At 51.9% G+C, this 22,703-nt stretch overlaps 3 protein-coding genes across 6 annotated transcripts in view; 1 reads left to right on the top strand and 2 right to left on the bottom strand.

Moving 5' to 3' along the window:
• DNAI1 (dynein axonemal intermediate chain 1) overlaps window positions 1–1,641 on the top strand; it is a 76,526-nt gene extending 74,885 nt beyond the window's left edge. For all 4 annotated transcript variants that reach the window (XM_055124003.1, XM_055124004.1, XM_055124006.1 and 1 more), the window contains exon 20: window positions 1,351–1,641. In XM_055124003.1, the coding sequence (XP_054979978.1) occupies window positions 1,351–1,449 (99 nt within the window). In that variant the 3' untranslated portion in view covers window positions 1,450–1,641. The remainder of the gene's footprint in view (window positions 1–1,350) is intronic.
• A 78-nt stretch (window positions 1,642–1,719) lies between these two features.
• ENHO (energy homeostasis associated) lies at window positions 1,720–3,648 on the bottom strand. The gene is made up of 2 exons (XM_055138952.1): window positions 3,424–3,648; window positions 1,720–2,449 (listed from the first exon to the last, which is right to left on the bottom strand). Exon 2 carries the CDS (start codon window positions 2,286–2,288, stop codon window positions 2,058–2,060), a length of 231 nt encoding a protein of 76 aa, XP_054994927.1. The 5' UTR covers window positions 2,289–2,449; window positions 3,424–3,648; the 3' UTR covers window positions 1,720–2,057.
• A 6,411-nt stretch (window positions 3,649–10,059) lies between these two features.
• CNTFR (ciliary neurotrophic factor receptor) overlaps window positions 10,060–22,703 on the bottom strand; it is a 57,275-nt gene continuing 44,631 nt past the window's right edge. The window contains exon 10 of the mRNA XM_055145737.1: window positions 10,060–11,437. Within this exon, the coding sequence (XP_055001712.1) occupies window position 11,437 (1 nt within the window). The 3' untranslated portion in view covers window positions 10,060–11,436. The remainder of the gene's footprint in view (window positions 11,438–22,703) is intronic.

Raw genomic sequence — 22,703 nt, 5'->3', positions numbered from 1 at the left:
AGAGAATGGGGCTGGAAGAGGAGCTTGGGGCCACAGCAATAGCCTTGCACAGGGCCGACCTAGGCTTGATCCGTGGCGCCTCACGTGGTCCCCCAAGCACTGCCAGGACTGACCCCTGAACTCAAGAGCCAGGAGTCAGCCTGAGCACAGCCGGGTGTGGCCCAAAAAAACCAAGAGGGTGTGGCTTAAAAAACAAGAACAGCAACAACAAACAGGGCTTGATTCCGGAGGGACAGTGGCAAGAGAAGGGGAAGGACACCTTTGCTCTGCATCCAGGGTGTGCAAGGGGATGGGGGAACAGCAGGTGGGGAGAGAGATTTGGGAGCAGGTGCAGGGGTCACTCCAGGAGGAAAACTGAGCTCCGTGTGGTGTCAGCAGTCAGGAGAGGGCCAGGTTAGATCCAGGCTGGGCCCTGGCCGGCAAGGCTGGGCAGGTGCCCGTGACCCGTGGGCACAGGTGGCTGGTTGTGGGGGGCAGGGGCTCTGGAACCCAACAAAGGCAGGAAGTGGCAACTGCCCCAGCCCAACCCAGCCCAGCCTAGACAGAAGGGAGGGCAGGTGGGTGCTGAGGTACCAACAGTTCAGGGGCTGTGAGTGGTACCCAACCCCACCAGCACCTAGACTCCTCCTCAGGCCCAGCTTACTAGCTAAAGCACTCAAGTGCCCTGTGGCGGGGGTGAGGGTCACACACAGGATCTGCTCCTCTGAGGGTCTGTCCCCCAAAGACATCTGGAATCACAAGGGAGGGGGTGTGATTCCTGCTTCCTGGGTTTCCTCACATCCTTCCCTGCTTGGGCTGGGTCTGACTCAGCAGCTGACCCCACATGGCACCTCTGCCCTGCAGATTTTAGATTAGAGAAGGGGATGAGGGCCCGGGTGGTTTCCTGCGCACCCAGCTCCCTCCGCAGATATCCCCCTTCCATCTCCTTCCTGGGACTCAGCCCAGGAGCTTCCTGGGAGAGGGGTGAGCCCAGGTCCCAAGGTCTAAGAGCTCCGGGGCCGGCTCCTTCTCTCCCATCACTCTCAGGATCCTATGTCCCCCTGAGATTCCCAGAGGACCTTGCGGGGAGGCAGGGATCCAGAATCCAACTGGGCAGGGCAGGACAGATAGCACAGGAGCTGAGGACTTCCCTTGCACATGGCTGGCCTGGGCTGGACCCAGCACATGGCTGACCAGGTTCAATCCCCAGCAACACATGTGATACGACGAGTCCTGCCGAGAAACGATCCCTGAGCACTGCTGAGTGTGGCCCCAAGCCCCACAATGTAACTGGGCTGGGGAGGAGTGGGCAGGAGGTGCCGCTGGGGCCCAGAGATAAGGCCTTCATGTGTTAACCCTTTCTCCTCGCAGGAGAAGAAGGGGCAAGAAGTGCAAAAGGGTCCTGCGGTGGAGATCGCCAAATTTGACAAACTGCTGAACCTGGTGAGGGAAGTGAAGACCAAGAGCTGACATCTGACCTGTCCCTCCCACTTAATCTCCTGGTACTTGTTGCCCTAACCCAGCCCCCAGGCCCTGACTGAGCCCCCCAGTATGTGACCCCATTCGTGGTCAGGTCGTGCCTTGGTCACCCTGTCCCAATACCTTTCCCAGGAACCTCCCCCCCACCATGACCCACCCCCTCCTCTGCACAAATAAATTCATTGGAAGCCCACCCCATGCTTTTTTCTTTTTTTTTTTTCCTATTATGGGGCTTTCGTGCAGAGAAGAAAAACCTCAGGATAGAGCCACAGTTCCATTTATTGTCCACCAAACAGGGGGAGGACCCGAGGAGGGGCCCAGCTGGGACAGCCTCCCGTTATTGCCATGGATTCCAGTTTGCTTCCCCAACCCCGGGGGGCCTCCCAGAGGTGCTCAGCCTAGCCCTTGGGACAGAGCAGAGTCCAGACAGCCCCCGCCCCAGCACCAGCTCGGAACCGTCCTCCCAGGCCCCGTCACTCTCAGCCCCACCAGTTGCCGGAGACTCGAGGCTGCTACATCCAGCTCCAGAGGGGCAGGTTCTGGGTCTCCGCCGCCAGGCTCAGGCCCCCGATTCCAGGTGAGTGGGGGACCAGGGGCGCTCAGGGCTGCAGCAGGTAGCTGCCCTCATGGCTGGGCTTCTGGGGCGGGGGTGCCTTCTCGGGGCAGGGGCCAGGGCTGGAGTTGGGGCTGGATTCGGAGAGCGAGTCAATGTCCGCCGAGCGGGAGTGGCATGCCCAGCAGAGAATGACCCAGAGCAGCAGCAGCAAGAAGCCCACCAGGCCGTTGCAGATGATGGCGATGAGGGCACCCTGGGAGAGGGCTGCCCCCATGACGGGCGACCCTCAGAGCAGCGGACACCGCCGGGCCACCGCAGTGGCCAAGCCCATGCCGAGGGAGGTGGACTCGGGGCAGCCGGCCTTCCCTTCCGAGGGGGCGCTCCTGTCCGCTCACTGATTCCTGGGATGTGGAGGCCTTGTCAGCAATCCTGAGCCTGGGGGAAGGGGGGCGGGGGAAGGGGACACAGAGCAAAGGACAAGCATGAGGTCTCCAAGGAGAGGGGGAGAAAGAGAGCCCACTCCCATTCCCTGAGCCCCCTGATGGAGGACTTTGGGTCCCAGCAGGCCTGAACACCCCACAATACTCCAGCCCCCAGCCCCCAGGCCTGCCCCTGGGCAGCCGGATAGCGGTTGTATCCACAAAGGGAAGTTGGAGGCGACAGCATCTATCTTATGCCCCTTAGGGACCAGTGGGGTCTGACCCTGCCCACTGAGCTTCCAGTGGCCCCACTCCGCCCCCACCCCCCCAAAAGCATCCATGGGAGTGGGTGGGAGAGTGGAGGATGGGGATGTGACCTGTGTGGCCTGAGCACCTCCCAGCGAGCAGGGCTTGGGCCGGCCGCCTGGTCCAGCCCGCCCAGGGCGCCGGCCAGCACACACAGAGGGAACTTTGTGGAGGCCCGGCGGGGTGTTCGTGCCGGGCTGTGTGCACCCGGTCTTGCCGCTGCCCGGGACCGGCTGGGCTTTCGCGGGGGCGGGAGGCGAGAGGGGGTCGCCGCGTGTCCGCGTGTCCGCGTCCCTCTGCACCCACCTGTGTGCCTCCGAGCGCAGTCGCTGTCCGTCCGTAGGTGGGTCTCTCTGTCGCCCCGTCTCTGAGAGTCTCCCCGTGTGAATGTATGGGGGGAGGGCAGGAAGGGGGTCTCTCTTCCTCCCCAGCGGCGTCCTTCGCCCCCCGTGGACGTGTCTCTCTCCCCCGTCTCCCAGGAATCTCCCTCGGAGGGCTCTGCGCGAGTCTCTCCTGTCCCCGGTCTTTTGTCTTTCCCTTTCGGCGTGTCCCTGCGGGGGGTCTCGGTCTCTTCTGTTTCCCCCCCATCCCCCAGCCAGTCCGCCCCTGGGTCTCTGGTTCCCGGCCCCCGTGCCCGTACGGGGGCGGGGGCGGGGAGACCACCACCCCCGCCCCCAGCCTTACCTGTGCTTGCAGCCCGGTGCGCGCCCGCGGGCGGGTCCCGGGAGCCCGCGGGCGGGGACAAGGGCGACGTCCCCTCCCCCGGCCCTGCCCCTGGGCCGCACAGCCTGGCCGGCCGCTCCCGCCGCGCCGCCACCGGGGCGGCCTCGGCCGCGGGCGGTCTGCGGCGAGCGGGCACCTCCTCCTCCCCCTGGGGCGGCGCCTCCTCCGCGGCCGCGGCCGCTCGTTCGCTCGGCGCCGCTCGGGCGGGCGGAGGCGGCCCCGGGCGCGGAGCTCGGCTGGGCTCGGCTCCGCTCGGCTACGCCCGTCTGCGTTCGGCTAGGCTCGGCCGGGTTCGGCTAAACTCGGCGGGTCGCAAAAAAAATAAAAAGCGCGAAAGCCCCGCCCCCTCAAGGCTGACGGGGCGGGGCTCCGGGATAGGGCGGGGCCTGCCCGGCCGTTGCTGCCACGCTATTTGCTGGCCGTGCCGGGTCTCCTGCGTGCCATTGGCCGTGCGCCGGGTGGACCGGCGCGCCCCTTTGTACTGTGGGGGGCGGGGGCGGGAAGAAGGCTGCAAGGGCTACCGTGGCTCTTTTGGTCCAGAGCGAAGGGCGCGGGGGCAAGGCCCACCCATTTGCGGGAATTTCTTGCATCTCTCCTCACCTGAAGAAAAAGCTGCGCACCTAACATCTGAGACAAGACCCCGTATCTGAGGAGACCACCCCTTTACACATGGGACCTCATGCCTAGACGGAGATTAAGCCTCCTCTTGGAAGCCCCCTACATGCTGCATCCGTGCTCCCTCAGCCCCACTCCCCCACCCCCGGGCGTGGGCGCTGTATCCCCCCACTTCAGAGGGTCTGTAAATGGGACCCTCATCCTTGGCCCCAGGAAATCCGGGGCCAGCCCCGACGATCCAGGTGCTTGGGGCCCATTTGCAGTGTCTTGGTAAGCTGCTTAGGTTCTTGATTTGCTCTGGGACTGAGGGGATGCCCGAGGGTTGCCTCAGCCCTGGCTGCACGAGGACCAAGCGGGTCTGTCCATCCTAGAAGACCAACTTGGGCAGGGCGTCAGTGCTTTCCTGAGTTCTGAACCAGACGCTCTTCCCAGCCCTGTTTTCACACTCCGCCTGGCTGAGCACACCCACCAAGACTTTCCAGGTACCCTAAAGACTTAGTGCTCCCAAATCCAACTTTAACTTCTCTCTGGAGTTCTAGTCTCAGATCCAAACGCCTATGGCAATCCATGCTTTGTAAATTCCAGATTATGTCTAATTTACCATACTCTGGGGCAAGTTACTTAGCCTCTTTCAGCCTCTGTTTCCTCAGCTGTAAGACGGTTATGGTCATGGCTAGCTATCTCTTAAGATAGCTATAGTGATAGCTACCTCTCCGCTTCCCCTCCTAGTCAGCTGAGTCATCTCTGCCAGACCCACCACCTCTCCTCAAGTGTCATCCTACTGAAGCACAAAGACCAAATGGCTGAGGAGACCCTTCCCCCAATGCCATGACATTCACACAGGTCTCTAAAACCAAGGGCTCTCTTGACAATGAGAAAGAGATGTGAACTATTTGGGAAAACTGAGTCATCTGAACCGACTGAATTACATAGAGACTGACTGGAATAAAAGTTTGGACCCTACTGAGTTTGGCCCTAAAGTGGATTAATTTTAGTTCCCCTGCCCCTGTTTCCCAGCAGGGCGGGAGCTTAGTGAGCAAGATCAAATCAGTGCTAGGAAACAGCAGAAACTTCTAGCATAGCACGTCTGAGTGTAATGTGAGTGAATTTGCAACCCAGCTGCAGCAGTTGAGATTTTTATTCAGAAAACAGTAGGGAACCACTGAGGAATTTTGAGCAGAGAAGTAATGTGATCATATCCAGAATTTAGAAGAACGATTTGGGCTGTGGGATGGAAAAAAGGCGACTGAAGACATTTTTGAGAGTGAAGACAAAGAGTAATGACAAGGGACCTAAAGGAAATAGGAGAACCAGAGCAGGGAGTTACCATTGGCAGAATTCAGACCTAAACCTGGGGATGTATGAGAGGTAAGAAGTGGGAGAAATCTGAGCTGAACCTCAGTGGGTGATGGGGTACTGTGATGCTGTCTCTACTGAGACTGAAAACACTATAAAGTGGGATAGGGATGGAGGTTATGAGTTCAACTTTGTGGGGTTTTTTTTTTTTTTCTTTTTGGGTCACACCCAGCAGTGCACAGGGGTTACTCCTGGCTCTGCACTCAGGAATTACTCCTGGCGGTGCTGGGGGACCATATGGGATGCTGGGAATCGAACCCGGGTCAGCCGTGTGCAAGGCAAACGCCCTACCCGCTGTGCTATCGCTCCAGCCCTCAACTTTGGATATGTTGAATTTGAGGTATCTGTTGGATACCCAACTTAAAATGTCCAATTGAAAGGTGGACAAGGATCAGCAGAAAGGTAAAAACATAACTGAAGATTATTTGTTGTGAGTTTCAGCAAAACAGTAGTAGAAAAACCAGAGAGTGGATGAGCTTACTCAGGAAAAATAACCGGCTTAAGCAAAAAGATATATTCACCATCAGATACTGAAAAATCAGAAGACTCAAAAGTCATGAGACCCGGGGTAGGGCTGGAGAAATAGTAAATAGCAGGTAAGGTGCTTGCCTTGTACGTGGCTGATTCTGGTTCAATTCCTGGAACCCTGTTTGGTCCTTGATGGCCAGGATTAGTATGGCCCCCAAACAAACCAAAAAAATCATTAAATTGTTTTCTACCTCTCATCTTGAGCACTTCCTGCCTGTCTCCTTCACTTCCCTTCCTGCTGCCCCTAGCCCCCCCACCCCCGCCCCGACCCCCGCCTGTGTCATTCCTGCTCCAGAGTGATTTCTGTTGTCCTTCTGGCCAACAGAGTGAAAAGCATGACTTCCAACAACCCCTGAGTGTTAAAGTCTTGTTGTCTAGCCCTCTGAGGGGATACTCATTTCCTTTTAGTCTGATAGAGTTTGCAAAATGCCTCAGAAAGAACTCTGATTGGCTTGACCTAGTAAGATGCTTAATTCTGGGCCTACTAACTGTGGCAAGGAATAGATGAGGATCCAGTTGCCTGCGATGACCCACATGATAACCACATGGATTTTAAAGAAAAGAGATTTAAAAAAGAAAAAAACCCAGACTGGCAGGTATTCACTATAGCCATCCTCTGGCCATCTCTCTCTCTCTCTCTCTCTTTCTCTCTCTCTCTCTCTCTCTCACACACACACACACAACACTCCTAAATATTTTAATTATCCTGCCAAATTTGTGCCAATAAATTTATTTCCTCTCCAGTGGAATGCAACTTCTGAGCTAGGTCCCTATATCACAGGACTCCTGTTCTTCAAATACAGGTTGTCTGCACAACATCCCTCATGATCTAGTCAGGTCTTTATTAAAGTGGGTGTTATATCTAATAATACTGTTACCTTGATTGAAATTCCATTTAAATGCCTCTCCTTCTCCCCAAAGAAATTCCACATACTTAGAGATGGAATTAGTACAGGGACCAGAGAGACAGTACAGCAGCACATGGCTGACCCAGGTTCAATTCCTGGCATATGGTCCCTGAGCACAGCCAGGAGTGATACCTGAGTACAGAGCCAGAAGTAACCCCTGAACATGGCCAGGTGTTGCAAAAAAAAAAAAAAGTAGTGGAGAACACACACACACACACACACACACACACACACACACACACACACACACACACCACAAATAAGACCTCTGTAGTTCCTAATCCAGGGCACCATCTATATTTTTTTGCCCTGAAGAACAATGAGAATAATAGAACCAAGTAAGCTCGGCACCTCCTTGTTGGCTCACTTCTTCCTTGGCTACACCGTTCCACAGTCGGCCAATCGGCTACCCTGGTACTGCCCTCAGCATGAGATCCCTGCTTCTGTGCTGAGGGTGTCACTGTAGAAGACTTCTCTGAGGGGCACTAATTAATACTACCCTTTTGGGTGGTGTCTTGGGATTATCTTAATAATGAGCAGTCACAGATCACAACCTCTGTGAGGACTGGTTGTGATTTTACTTTTCCTCCCAGTTAATACAATCTTTTTGAAAGCCATAATCAGTTATCTGTCAGTTTCATCTGGTAGAGAGTTCTTTCAGTCAATAACATATTTCTCTGATCCTAAGGCACATTTGTTTCTAGCTTAAACAATGCGAAAATAAGAATATAGCTTACGATGAATGGCGTGTAATTGTTTTCTGCCTCTTATTTCTTTACTTGTTCATAAAATAATTTGCCTCTTAAAACTGATGGAACGTGAAATTTATTAAACACAGTAATTTTATCAGTCAGAGTTCCTTTACAAAATAACAGGATTCATAGTGGATAGTTGCAGCATAAAAAGAGTTTGTTAAGAGACATTTATTTGGCTCAGACTTTTTTGGAGGACTGGAGAAACAAACTCAAGGCTCTGTTTCCAGGAACAACACCCAGTCACACCACAGAACCTGATGAGAAAAACCACAGCCATTGCCACTCATATACCAAGAGTTCAGTTTGACCACCAACTTTACAAGCTCTATGGTGCTTCTGTGGTATGATCTCAATATTGCAACCACTGGAAAAACCATTGCTATTAACCATGACCACAGCCCCCAGAGCTGGACACCTGTGATCCTACTACCAGTAATAGCAGAAATCGAAGCTCTCTGTCCCACCTGTTTCCTCCCTAAATCAGGATTAGCTAAGTATCAGGAAGTTACAAATAGCTCTAATATTTTATTGGCTTTAAGTTATAAAGAGGCATTTCTGGCCAGTGCTGTAGTTCTGAGTGGGTGGAGGGGCAAGAAGGAATCTTTCTCACTGTCGTCTTTCTGCGATCTGGGCTATTGAACCTCCACCATCTTAATAATGATGCCACCTTGTTGATTTGAATCTTCTGAGTTTTCTGTAGCAGTTAGGAGTAATGAAACATATTCCACTGGCTTCTGCTCATTCGAATCTCCCAGCCCAGGGAGAGCAGCCCTCCCAGTGCTTGGAAGGAGAGGAGAACCAGGAATATTGCTGAACTTCAGTGGCATTTACCTGCCTCATATTTAATCAAAGTCTCACATGTAGGAGGTGGCAAGCCAGTAAACAAGCTGCAAGGGATTCTGGGAATTTTGGTTCTGGCGTCTGTACTCAGTAGGGAGGAGGCTAGGTTTTTAAATGAGGATTTAAAAAATAAATATAAGCCAATAATAATAATGATAATAATAATATAGTAAAATGGGGGAAATCCCATATAGAAATATTTCTACAATTTTGTAGATCCTTGCCCTCTAATCTTCAGGTTTGCTGAAATGCCCCTGCCAAGTTGTGGAGTATGATCTCTCTCTCTCTCTCTCCTCTCTCTCTCTCTCTCTCTCTCTCTCTCTCTCTCTCTCACACACACACACATACACACACTCTTTTTTGGGGGGCCCTTTCCGTCTTCAAACTATGGTTTCTGGCTTCATGAGACATCATAGGCAGAAGTGGCAGGGCTGAACCCCTCTCTTCTTCAACTTGCCTCTGGGCCTCTTGCACATTCCACTTGGGATAGGAGTGGGGCGCCCTCACATTTGCCTGCTAGGGTGGGGGGGCATCCAAAATGGATGGACTGCAAGTGGTTAGAGGACAGCAGAATCAGTATTTCTCTTGGATTGGGAAATGTGTTTCAGTCCTTACATCAGAGTTCCAAAAGCAAAATGATTAGATTTGATAAACTGAGTTATCGGCTTTAACATGAGCGTCTGATTGGAAACTGAGAGAGCCTGACATTTGGGGTGGAGGTACTCAGGCAGAAGAACTGGGAAGGCCAACGCGGGGATCCCTACCTTGCCTCCTCTCTCTCCTTTTTCCCCCTCTAGACAAGCTTCCTCTGCTTCTCCACCCAACATAATAATAAACCCAACTTCTGACAGTTCTCGACTTTACAGCTTACATCCAGGCACCCAACAAAGTGTCAGCTCATATTTTTAGTTCCAGTTCTAGCGTATTCTTCTCAGTTCCAGTTCCAACATCCCCAGGGACTAGTTCTCTCAACCTGGCTTTGATCCGATGCCATTTCCTGCACCAGAGATCCAGTAATCCTTGGGGGCTGGGATGTATATGTATCCCCCTAAAGATGCTGACCCTTCTAATTACCAGATAAGCCCGCTGAAAGGGAGGGATACCCCAACAAAACATAAGGGAGTCTATCTGACTAATATTCAGGGATATAGGAAGAATGAATTATTTTGAAATCAGAAAGAAGCTAGTGGAGAGGTAGAAGGAAAACCAGGGGGAGCCCAGGATGCAGCTCAGCCCACTTGCCCCTGGCATGTGGGAGGCCCCTGGGTTCCATCCCTGGCACAGCCAAAAGGGAAAAAATAAAAGAGAACCAGGAGGAAACAGTTTCAGAGAAGCCAAGGAAGGAGGTTCCAGGAGGGAGGAGTGAGTAATCTAAAATGTCAAAGAGAAGTCATGTTGTTTACAGAAACCTGTCTGAGGTCAGGGGACTAAGAGTGAGGAGGTGGCTGGCTGTCTTGGTCAGAGTCGCCCCCAGCGGTCAGGGGCAGGAATGTGGTAGATACCAGCATCCCATGATTTCAAGAGCCAGTGAGAAGCAGAAAATGATTTAAGAAGATATAAAAATTATGAAGAAAGGGAATAGACAGGAAAAGATGTGGAGTCAGAGAAAATGTTTTAATTTCTGAAAACGTATGAGATGTTCCTTCCATGAACATATTTAAATACTGGGGCTGAGGGGGTGGGCAGAAAGATAGTACAGCAGGTAGGGGGACCCCAGAACCACATATGGATGGCGATTTTGTTGGTAGTAGTGGTGTTTTTTGTTTGTTTGTTTGTTTGTTTGGGGGCCACACCTGACTGTGCTTAGGATTTACTCCTGGCTCTGTGTTCAGGGTTCTCTCCTGGTAGTGCAGGGAACTATATGGAATGCCAGAGATCAAACCTGGGTCAGCCATGTGCATGTAAGTGCTCTACCCACTGTGCTATCTCACAGGCCCCCTGGATGGTTATTTTTATTATGGTTCTTCCAGGAACAGGAGAGGTGCACCGTGATCTTTACCCAGAGAGGCCTTGTGTGGAGAGAAACTAGAGCACATGCCTGCAGGCACGTGATGAGGGTAGGTGAGGCACAGAACAGCTCTGCTGTGGGTACACTCGGACTTCCCATCACACACCATGCCTGCCACCCGCCAGCTGTCTCCTCCTTCCCCAGCTCCCTTCACCCAGCAGCTGCCAGGTCTCCTCTGCTCAGCCGCGCTCCCCATGCTGGCTCCTCAAGGTCACTTTTCCCTCCTCCCTACATCCAGTGAATACTTTGTAGCCCTACTTCAGTTGATTCTTGGCAGCACCTCAGTGCTGCTGTTGATCTCTTTGAAAAGTGTCTTTCTTAATCTACTCTCCCTGGAAACATTTTCTTCTCCTCCCAGAACAACTATTGTTTATTAAGTCCCTCAATGCTTGATGCTTGAGACATTTCCTAACCTGTGTATAGATTTATTTTTCTTTTTGGATCACACTTGGCGATGCACAAGGGTTACTCCTGGCTCTGCACTCAGAAATTACCCCTGGCAGTGTTCAGGGGACCATATGCATGCTGGGAATCGAACCCGGATTGGCCGCATGCAAGGCAAACGCCCTACCCATTGTGCTATTGCTCCAGCCCCCTGCGTGTAGATTTAAGACCCATCATGGAACTGGTAGGAATGGGCGCTAAAACAACCAAAGGGTGCTAATACAATCCACATCTCAAAACCTCTGCAGAGAGAGAGGAGACATGAGCAGAGAACCTTCTCCAGAAGGCACTGCTTCCAGCAGGTGTAGTGCAAGAGACACAGAAGGGAGCGGCTTGCAGGAGGGCACACGCTGGGGAGGGGCCGTGAGAGGAGCTGGGACCCACCTCAGCCCTAGCTGCGCAGTGTTGTTGGTCGGCAATGCATGGTTTCCGGGGCGTCTTCCTCCTCCTCCTCATCTTCTGAGCAGCCACAGCTCTTGGAGGCTCGGGTCTCTCACACTCCACAGAGACTGTGACGAATTCTGGATTAAAATTCAAATGTAACTTGGGTAGCAGAGAAATAGCACAGCAGATAAGGCACTGGCCTTGCACCTGGCCAACCCAGGTTTGATCCCCAGCACCACATATGGTCCCCTGAGCCCTGCCAGGAGTGATTCCTGAGTCAGAACCAGAGCATGACAGGGTGTAGCCCCCAAACCAAAATAAAACTCAAATGTGAGGGGGTTGGGGAGATGGCTCAAAGACTAGAGCACTAGCTTTGCATGCAGGAGGCCCAGGTTCAATCCCCAACACCACATGGTCCCCCAGGTACTACCAGGAACAACCCCATGCAACACACCAGAAGTAGCCCCTTAGTGCTACTGGTTGTGGCCTAACAACAAACAAAAACCTCAAGTGTGGAGCCAGAAGGCAGCTCAATGGCTAAAGTACCTGCCCTGCAAGTGTGAGGCCCTGAGATGAATTCCCAGTACCACCCACATGCATTAAGCATGCTCAGCAGCTATGTCGTCTGTGCCTGGCAGCCTGGCTGTCAGTGACCCCTTGCACTTACGCTGTCTGGGTGCACCGCAACTAAAGGCAAGCACGCAAGTAAAACGATGCACAGGGGGCGGGAGAGATAGTACAGTGGTAAGGGTCTTGCCTTGCATGCAGCTGACCCTGGCTCAAGACCTGACACCCCATATGCTTCCCCAAGAGCTGCCAGGAGTGCAGAGCCAAAAACAAAACCTTAAGCACCAAAACAGAAATGTGCAAGGACACACCCAGGATAGTCACCCCCTGGCCAGCATGCTTGCATGTGTGTGAGCACAACAAGGAAAAGGTGGGACCCTCAATACTGCATCCAGGCTGTGTTCAAGGAGGAGTGGGCCCCTCGCTTACACGCAGTGGGGAAGAGGGCAAGCATCCCGGTGGAAGCTCCCCCAGCCCTCATGCCGTGTCACCGTGTCACCGCAACATCAACATGAAAGAGGATTCCTCAGTTTCCCCTGTCAGTTGCCAGGAAACGCTCCATCTCAAAGCATCTTAAGAATTCCATCACACTGCTACCTTGGAATCAAGTGTGCACTCTGCAAAGGACTGCACAGAGCCAGAGGTATTGTTTATCAATCAATCTTCCTGGGCCAAGGCAGGAAAAGAGTCAACAATCCTCTGCCAGAAAACAAACAATCTTTGTGGGCAAAGGAAAAATCTGTAGCCTCCCAGATCTCTGACCACTAGCAGAGCCTGCAGCTTCTAAAGGGTTGCACCAACATCGAATCTGCCCAGATATGCATTGCAGACCAAGGACATGTCAGACACAGCTCTCAAAATCCTCTCTGGAGAGGTCGGGGTACCCTAACTCAGTCTGGCAACTAAGACATAAACAGAGAGCGTTATTAGTCATTGGCTAATGGTGAAGAGAACTATAAAACTCCTAGAAAACGACCATTCTCTGGCTCATGCTCCACTCCCTCTCCGATGGCCCTCCCTGTGGGAGTCCTTTCTGTTCTTCCTCTCTGTAAACTTTTGCTTCTTTACAACTTTGAATTTCAGGTCCAGTTGCCAATTTTCTGCAGCTCATATGAATCCCGAACCACTCAACAGAACTCTCACCAGAGAGACTTAACACCTGTCTTATCTGCAACAAAAGAGGGAAGGGGGGCACTGGAATAAACCCAGCCTCCAGCACATCTCTCTCACCACATTGGCCCCCCTTGGCTCCCATTGTCTCCTCTGCGAAGGGAGCTTCCTTGGCATCAGGACCCTTTTTATTTTATTTTTCTTATTTTTGCACTGGCAGTGCTCTACCACCAGTCCAGACCTCACTCCCACGTCCCAGGCTGGTATTTGTTCTTGCTGCTCTTGCCACTATGCGAGAAGATTTATGGAGTGTTTACAGCATGGCAGGCACTGTGCTAATTTCTTTAGCTACATCATCTCATTAAATCCTGACAGCAGCCCTATGATCTAGATCCTGTTATCCCATTTTCCAATTAAGAAACTGAGCCATTGAGAGATTAGCTTATCCAAGCCTACAGGCACTCAGATTTAGCTGACCCAGAGCCTATTCTCTAAATGACTGACCAGATGTTGCTACCAAGAGGTCCTGCGGGTGCTCTGTGAAGGGACACTGTTATGTCCTGGGAAGGGAGTTTCGATCGCACACTGACCAGATGAGATGTAAATGCAAGGCACTCTGTATTGCTAGAATTTCAATGAAGCAGTCACTAGTCTGTGAGCTAATTGGTCATGCCCACCTGCTGTGCCCAGAGATACCCTGCTTATCATAGGACTGGCTAGAGGCGTCCTGCCAGATTTCCAGTTTCAGCCAAGGATAGTCTCAGGGAATTCTTTGGAGGGGAACAGAAATTTAGGCTCACTGCTTATTTTGCTGAAGTGCAGACTGTCATGGCTCGGATGAGGTTCTTTCTCGGCCTCACAACACGTGTTTATCTGTGCTTCCCACTCCATGCTGTGTGGTCACAGGCAAATTGAACTACAAAGTCATGGTTATCACCAACTTCCCAAGCCTACCCTCCTTAGAGCCTCCTGTTCTAGGGACCTGAGTGATAGTACAGCAGGGTGGGCGTTTGCCTTGAATGTGAGCCAACACATGTTCAATCGCTGACATCCCATATGTTCCCCTGAGCACCGCCAGGAGTGACCGAAAAGCCAAAACAAGCAAACAAACAAACAAAATACTCCTGTTTCTCCCTATCAACAGGGTTGTACCAGAGTTCTTTCTCCCTTGGGGCTGGAGTGATAGCACAGCAGGTAGGGCGTTTGCCTTGCATGCGGCCGACCCAGATTCGAATCCCAGCATCCCATATAGTCCCCTGAGCACCACCAGGGGTCATAAGCCAGGAGTGACCCCTGTGCATCGCCGGGTGTGACCCAAAAAGCAAAAAAAAAAAAAAAAAAAAAAAAAGAGTTCTTTCTCCCTTTCTCCACTCAGTTTGGTCAAGATTGGGGGAAGCACCCTCCTCACTTACCCTCCCTAATCCCACCCCTTCCTGTCTTAGTCCCTCCCCTTCCTGTACTAGTTCCTCTTACCTGCTCCTGAGCCTTCCACTTCTTTCATTTAAAGTCTCTTGCTCCTGCTCTCAGCCACCAGTGCCCCCACCCTCCTGTGCCCCTGCAGCCCTTCTCAAACATAGGCCTCATCCAGCTCCCCAGGCAATCTCAGCAGAAGCCTCTGAACCTCGTTTTGCTTTGGTTTTTGTTTGTCTCTTTATTTTTTGGGCCACACCGGCGACGCTCAGGGGTTAGTTCTGGCTTTGCACTCAGGAATGACTCCTGGCGGTGCTCAGGGGGACCTTATGGGATGTTGAGGGTAGAACCTGGATCAGCCGTGTGCAAGGCAGATGCCCTCCCTGATGTACTATGCTCTGGCCCCTGAACCTCATTTTGACTGCCCAAACCCAGACCTGACCAGAGACATACATATTACTGGAGTCATGGCAGTGCCTGCCTTGCATAGGGCCAATCCGGGTTCAAGCCCCAACACCACATGGTGCCTCCCCCACCAGCCACCCCTCTCTCACCCCAGCACAGAGCCAGGAGCAACCCCACTCCTTACCCGAGCTCTGCTGGGTGTGACCCAACCCCGCCCCATCTACTGCCCCCCCCACCCTCTGCAGCCCCAGCTCCCACATTGTCCCACTAATCCCACCAAGCCCTCCTGCCTTCCGCCTTCCCCCAGAGATGAGGGGAGTGTCTCTGCCTCCACCCAACGCCCTCCCCCCATTTCTCTACTTTATAATGTGTCTTTGCAAAGTAAGTGGCTGCACAAAACGCAAGTATATGTAATACCAGAGAGCTGTACACTTAAAAATGTCAAAGTCAGGGGCTGCTAAGAGGATTATGTGAGGGCATTCTCTCACCCCATCTTCCCAACTGTGCAGAGGTCCTGGGTAGTTGATGTCACGATTTCCATGGTCTCTGTGAGGGCCAGATTGGGATCTCAGTGTCTGGGCCCCAGGCCACCCTCACCCAACTCCTGGAGTTTAATTAAGAAACGTTTGTGGATCCCACCTGCCCAGGCAAACACAACCCTCAGTCTTCATTTGAGAGAATACTCTAGGTTACTTTGCTCTCTCTACCTTCTCCTATACAGAATCCTCTTAAAAATAAAACAACAGCCACAACAAAGGGAACCTTTGAATTCTGGGTTGGAGCACTCCAAGGACTGTGCTCATGCTTTGCATGCCAGATTCCATCCTGGGTACAGGATGGTCACCCAAGCACTGACAGGAACAGCCCCTGAGCTGAGTTGGGAATAGCCCCGGTAGAACACCTGTCATTGCCCCAACTTCCCGCCAACGGGGGCAGGGGGTCAGAGAGAGGGTGCAGGAGGCATATATCTTGCATGTAGCTGTAGGGGGCCTAACCCTGGTTTGATCCCTGGCAGCAAAGATGGCCCCCTGAGCACGGCCAGGACTAGTCCTGAGCACCACCAGGTGTGACCCCCCCACCCCCGCCAAAACAAAACAAAAAAGCCCGCAAACAAATAAAAGTCCTCCAGAGACCAGTGAAAATAAAGCTTCAGTCTTGGGTTGAAGATCCTTGTCCAGAAAACAGGGAACAAAAAGTCCCGACTACTGTTTTTCTCTTATGGTTTCTGAGCCATTCCCAATGGTGGTCAAGGCTTACTCCTGACTCTGTGCTCAAGGATCACTCCGAGGAGTTCTCTGGGGACCATATGCCATGCTGAAGGAGTCAGCTGTATGCAAGGCAAGTGCTTAACCCTTGACTCTCTTGCTGCAGCCCCACTTTCTTCGAGACAAGACAGGAAAAGGATTTCCCCAGTGGGAACAGGACTGAGTTCCTCTCCCACACTGAGCCCAGCCTCCTGCTTCCAGTGACCAGATCTATCTTTTTGGGTGAGGGAGAGGGATAGGCCACAAGCAGCAAGCACAGGGGCTAGTTTTGGCTCTGTGCTCAGGAATGAACCTAGATTGATGCTGCAGGGACCATATGTGATGCCAGAGATTGAACCAGGGTCAGCCACGTGCAAGGCAAGAGCCTATCTATCTCTCCAAGGGCCAGATCTCTCGAATGCCATGCTTCTCTGCACACACACACACACACACACACACACACATGGGCACACACCTCACAAAGCAGACACACACACATATAGAGAAAGACACGTGTATAAAAATGACAGGCCGGGGCTGGAGCAATAGTGCAGCGGGTAGGGCATGCATCCCTCATTGTCCCCCGAGCATCACTAGGAGTAATTCCTGAGTGCAGAGCCAGGAGTAATGCTGAGCATCGCTGGGTGTGATCCAAAAAAGGGTAAAAATAACAGGCCTCTCCCAGACACAGGCAGACGTTCCATGCGGAGACCCATGTCTGACCCTGACCACACTCCCCCTACACAGGAAAACACATGCCATAGTTTACAAGTCTCCATCACACACACACACACATACACACACACAGGTGCACAAGCACATGTACCCACAAAGCCAAGCCTAGTGACACACTCCACAGATATATCTTTTGACCCAATGAGAAAAGAAGGAAGTCAGAGATAAAGACAGCTTGGCTTTCCAGAGAAAGGGAGAGTGAACGTGGAGGACAGACGGCAGGGATGGGGTGCCGGGGAGGATATCTTGGTATCAGGAAAGAGAGTGCTGGCTACTTCCCAAGCCTCCACTTCTCACCTCTCTTGGCTCTCAGAGCCCTTCCTAGCTGTCGAGCTAGACCCCCTGGTGGGCCCACGGAGAGGGCAGGGCCTGGCATGACCTCACTTATGCACTCTCTCCCAAGAAAGGACCCCACCTCTGGGCAGCTGTGGAAGCTGGGTAATGCCAGGGGGTCCTTGACTTGATAACAAGCAGGTAGGAATTGCTGGATGAAAGAGACAGATGGGGAGATCAGCATGAGTCAAGGGAGCAGCAGAAGGAGGTGCAGTTGCCAGAACAAATCAGCATAAATTCAGTGACTTCAAACAACTCCGCTCTGGTACCTTACAGTTTGAAGGAGAGCCATCTGAAGTCATTCTCACCAGGTTAAAGTCAAGGTATGGGGCTCCAGAGGAATGACACAGGGATTTAGCTTACAAAATTATGGTCACGGGTTCAAATCCCCAGTGTCCCACATGTGCCATGCCCGATCCTGGCAGCCTTGCTGTGGGGGTCTGGGGGCTGTTCTGTCCATAATCCCTGGCACAACAAGCAATTTCTGGCTGTGCTGCAGTAAAGTATGTGTGGTCATTGGAGAGGTGCACAGGGCAAGGGGGAGGGGTGAGTCAGCAGTCGGGGGTGCCTACTTGGCATGCTGCTGGGCCATAACTCATGCCTTAGTACTCCATGGCCCCTAAAACACTGCTGGGTATGGCCCTAGTGGCCCCAGCCTCTGGGCCTGAGCCACACCGTGTCGCCAGGCTGAGGAGTGACCCGCACAGCCCAGTTGGCTAAGCAAGGCCAGGAATGCCCGCTAGGCTTTTCAGACACCGCTGAAGAGACCCTAAGCCAAAAAATGAAGTGCAATACCTTGTGAGTACTGCGACTGAAAGGTGTGTGAGTGGGCTGGAGAGAGTACAGAGGATACGGCCCAGGTTCAATCCCCAACACCTTGTGTGGTCCCCCAAGCCCTGCCTGGAATGATCTCCAAGTGCAGAGCCAGGAGTGAGCCCTGAGCACCACCGGGTGTGGCCCCCAAAGAAACAAATGGTATGTGACAATGACTACCAGGACGTCTTGCAACCACGTGTGTGAGCAGATGGGTACCACAACCACAGCCTGTGTGCCTTGACTAAGAGGGGAGCATGTGTGCAGCAATGCAACTAAAGGAGTGCCAATAGCCACGTGTGGGAGCACCACGACCTGCTGTGCAAGCCCCAGTGAACACCACAGCTAATATATGCAGAAACCATGGCTAACACATGTGAGACCATGGGTAACACGTGAAAGCACCACTGCTAACCCATGTGGAAACTACAGCTAACACATGTGGAAACTATGGCTAATGTGCAGAAACCATGGCCAATGCATGCAAACATTATACCTAACACATGTGGAAACCACAACTAACACATGCGAGCACCACGACAAACACGTGTGGACACCACAGTTAACACGTGGAGACCATGGCTAATATGTGAGAGTACCACAATAATCATGGATCATGTGAGAGTACCAGGGCTAACACTTGTGAGCACCATGGCTAATACATATAAACACCACAGCTAACATGTGTGAGCACCATGGCTAATACATGCGGGAACCATGGTAAACACCGTGAGTACCAAGGCTAACATGTGTCAGCACCATGACTAACGTGTGTCAGCACTTGAGCTAACATGTGTCAGCACCACAGTTAATGTGTGTGAGCACCAGGGCTGACATGTGTAAGCACCATGGCTAATACATGTAGATACCATGGCTAACACATATGAGCACCACAGCTAACGTGTGTGAGCACCATGGCTAACATTTGTGAGCTGCACAACTACCGTTAGCAAGCACCACAGCCAGTGTGTGTGCTTCTCAAACCCCTCTCTGTCATTGCAACAACAGTGACAATAACCACTGGGAAGGAGATGGGGGAGGAAGTGAAAAATAAAATAGAAATTTCAAAGGAAGTCTGGTGTGGGCGGCACGGTCTCCTTGCATGGGCTCTAGACAAGCACTCCCCTGGCCTCTCAGCTCCTTGGTCACTGGACTCTTCCTCCTCTTCCATCCCCCATCATCTCCCTCTTCTGCTGCCTCGGACTCTCTTGCCTTTTCCTGTTAGGGCGGTTGGGATGACATGGGACCACCCAAGAATGAGGTCAGTCTTCCCAGCTCAAGAATCTTAACTTCATCATAGCTGCAGAACCCCTTTGCCACTTAATAGTCACAGGTCCTGGGAACTGGAGCACAGACATGTTTGACGGCCGTTATTTCGCTTACCACATGGGGGTGGCATATAACCTAATCTTCAAAACACTCTTCAATGTAAATAAAAATATCCTTGTCATTCCCGGATTGAAGATGAGAAATCTGAGGGTCATAGAGGTTAAGTGATTTGCCTTAGGCCAAAAGAAATAAGAGAGTTGGATGATAAAAAGAAAAAAGACACATGTTTATTGTTTAAAACTTAGCTCAGCGCCAGGGACGTGGCTCTGGGGCTGGAGCACATGCCTTGCATACTGAAGCCCCCTGGTTCAATCCCTGGCACTGCATGGTTCTCTGAGCACCACAGTCCTCTGAGTGACCCCCAAGCACTGAGCCTGCAGTAGCCCCTGAGCACCATCAAAAATTGGTGCAAAAACAAAGCAAAACAAAAAAATTGGTCCAAAAACAGGATAAAATTCAAAATTGATTCAGAAACAAAACAAATTTGGGCTGGAGCAATAGCACAGCGGGTAAGACGTTTGCCTTGCACGCGGCCGACCCGGGTTCGATTCCCAGCATCCCACATGGCCTCCTGAGCACTGCCAGGGTTAATTCCTGAGCGCAGAGCCAGGAGTAACCCCTGAGCGTCGCTGGGTGTGACCCAAAAAGAAAAAAAAAAATTTTTTTTCAGAAACAAAACAAACTTATAGAAGATCAGGGGCTGGAGTGATAAGCCAGCAGGCACAGCGCTTTCCTTGCACACAGCTGGCCTGGGTTATATCCCTGGCTTCCCAGAGTCCCTTGAGCACCAATGGGAGTAATTCCTGAGCACAAAGCGCAGGAGTAACCCTTGAGCATTGCCAGGTGTGACCCCAAAAAAACAAGAGAGAGAGGGGGCGGAGGCAAAAGGGAGAGGGAGAGGGAGAGAGACCAGGAGACAGCTCAAAGGGCTGGAGCACAAGCCTTGAATGAATGAGCCCCAAACTCTCCCTGAAATCACCTGCTCCACCTCTAGCATCACAGTGTGTCCCTGAGAACAGCTGAAGAACGGCCCCTCCGCCGCCCCCCCCCCAAAGCCCTATGTTAAGGCCTACAAAAAGTAGAAAAATGCAATAAATCACCCAAAAACCTCACTGCCCAGAAATGTTTGGTATTCCTATTTTGTAAGCATAAATACATATCAGAGAAAGAAGCGCCGAGAGATGTTTGGGGACGTTCTAAAGGGTTGAGACAGAGCAGCTGGGCAATAGCTCAGCAGCCCCAGCGCACGCTTTGCAAGCCGGAGGTTCAGGTTTGGTTCCTGGCACCGCCTGGCGTCCCCAGGGCACCACCAGAAACAACCCCCAAGCCCAGAGCCAGAAGCCACCCTTGAACACTGCCAGGTGCGGGCTCAAAGAACTAAAAGGGAAAAAAACCAAAAGTACTTTTACTCACATTTAATAGGGAGGAAAGAAACTCAAGAGAAGAGGAAGGAATTGTTGATTTGTTTTTTCACTGAAACTTTCTTCACCTCAAAATGCCTTCATTCCCGAAACACCCCTCTCAAATTAAGAAGCAAGATTTTGATTAAGATGTTGGAGTCAGACTTTCACAATCATGTTCCAATTTTATACAACTGCTTAGTCGCCTGCACTGAAAGCTGAGATGAGGGCTTCCGCCCGCCTTCGCGCTCCACTCCAGAGTCCGCGGCCAATGTTGTTCTTACTCATCAGGATTTCTAATACTTACACTCTGTTCTGTAACTAGAATCCCCACAGTTCCATCTCCTCCTCAATGGACTTAGCGCTGGCTGCCAAGCCTCCCGCCACCACGGCCTCCTCAGAAACTCGCATTTGCTCTTGTCTCTTGGGCTGCGTTTTGTCACTGAGTAGCTCCTTCCAGAAGGACTCTCGGCTCCCTGCACTCATAACACATCAACCGCTTTGTTGGTGTGCTGGGGGGGGGGGGGCAACACGTTTTCACCCTCGGCGCTTCGAAGAAATTGCTCCATTATCTCCGTTCACTGGCTGCTCTCTCGGCGAGGTCTGAGGTCAGACCGCATTTTTCTCCTTCGACGTGATTTGTTTTTCTGCCTAGGTTCCTAGAATCTTTCTATTTTATCCTCAAAGTTTGGTAACTAAATCAGTTTTTGTTTTTTTTTTTCCCGGAGGGTGAGTGGGTGTTGGGACTACATCCAGCTGTACTCAGGAGTCACTCCTAGCAGAAGTAGATTGTGGGTCCAAACGTGGTGCCAGAGATTGAACCCGGAGAGGCCACCTGCAAGGCAAGTACCTTCCCCAGTGTGGCCCCTAAATTAGTATTCTTCTCTGTTCATTTGTTTTTATTTGGGGAGAAACACCTGGAGGCGTTCAGGGGCTGCCCCCCCAGCCTAGTATTTAGGGTCACTTCTGGCAATGCCTGGGAGACCATGTGGCACTGGGAATTGAACCCAGGCCCTCACACAGGCAGGGAAAATGCTGAGTCACATCCAGACCCAAAATTAGTATCTCTCTCTTTTTTTTGGGGGGGACGGGTGGGGGCTGGGAGGCCACACTCAGTGATGCATAGGGGTCACTCTGATGGGGCACAGGGATCAGACTTGGATTGGCAGCATATAAGGTAAACACTTTAACCCTGATATTATCTTTCCAACTGCCCAAGTTAGTACATCTTAATGCCAGTTACCTGTATCAATGTTTCTGATAGATGCGGTATCATTCAGTCTGACTATTCAGAGCTTCCTTCTGAATAGTCTTGGCAGTGTTCAAGAAACTGTATCGTGGGGCTCGAGTGATAGCACAGCGGGTAGGGCGTTTGTCTTGCACGCAGTCGACCCGGGTTTGATTCCCAGCATTCCATATGATCCCCTGAGCACCAGGGATAATTACCAGGGGTAATTCCTGAGTGCAGAGCCAGGAGTGACCCCTGTGCATCTCCGGGTTTGACCCAAAAAGCGAAAGAAAGAAAGAAAGAAAGGAAGGAAGGAAGGAAGGAAGGAAGGAAGGAAGGAAGGAAGGAAGGAAGGAAGGAAGGAAGGAAGGAAGGAAGGAAGGAAGGAAGGAAACCGTATCGTGCCAAAACCTGGCCTTCTGCATACAAGCACATGCTCCCACCCATTCAGTTATTTCCTTGGTTCCCCTATCTTTTTCTGCTTTACTTTTTGGTCAGCTTTTTTTATTTTCTTGGCTTGCACTCAGTGGTGCTTGGGGGCTATTCCTGTCTCTGTAACTCTGGAGTGACCCCTGGCAGCATTCAGGGCACCTCTGTGGTGCTGGGGATTTGAACCAGGGTCAGTGGGATGCAAGGCAAGTCAGTGCCTTAAGCCCTGGGCTAGTTCTCTGGCCTGTCCTTATCTCTTCTACATCCATTTTTGAAATCTTTGCTTTAGGTTTATTCTCCCCCCCCCCTTTTTTAAAGTGGGGGCCACACCTGGCAGTGTTCTGAGCTTACTTCTGTTCTGTGCTTAGGGATCCCTCCTGGCAGGACCAACTGGGTTGTC

This window comes from Sorex araneus, chromosome 1 (genome assembly GCF_027595985.1).
Source record: "Sorex araneus isolate mSorAra2 chromosome 1, mSorAra2.pri, whole genome shotgun sequence".
NCBI lineage: Eukaryota > Metazoa > Chordata > Mammalia > Eulipotyphla > Soricidae > Sorex > Sorex araneus.
The sequence above is the reverse complement of the archived record's forward strand: the minus strand, read 5'-3'. Positions and strand labels throughout refer to the sequence as shown.

Bases quoted from the DNA above. Each gene is read 5' to 3' on its own strand.
- ENHO (XM_055138952.1), bottom strand. From the start codon at position 2,288: ATGGGGGCAGCCCTCTCCCAGGGTGCCCTCATCGCCATCATCTGCAAC.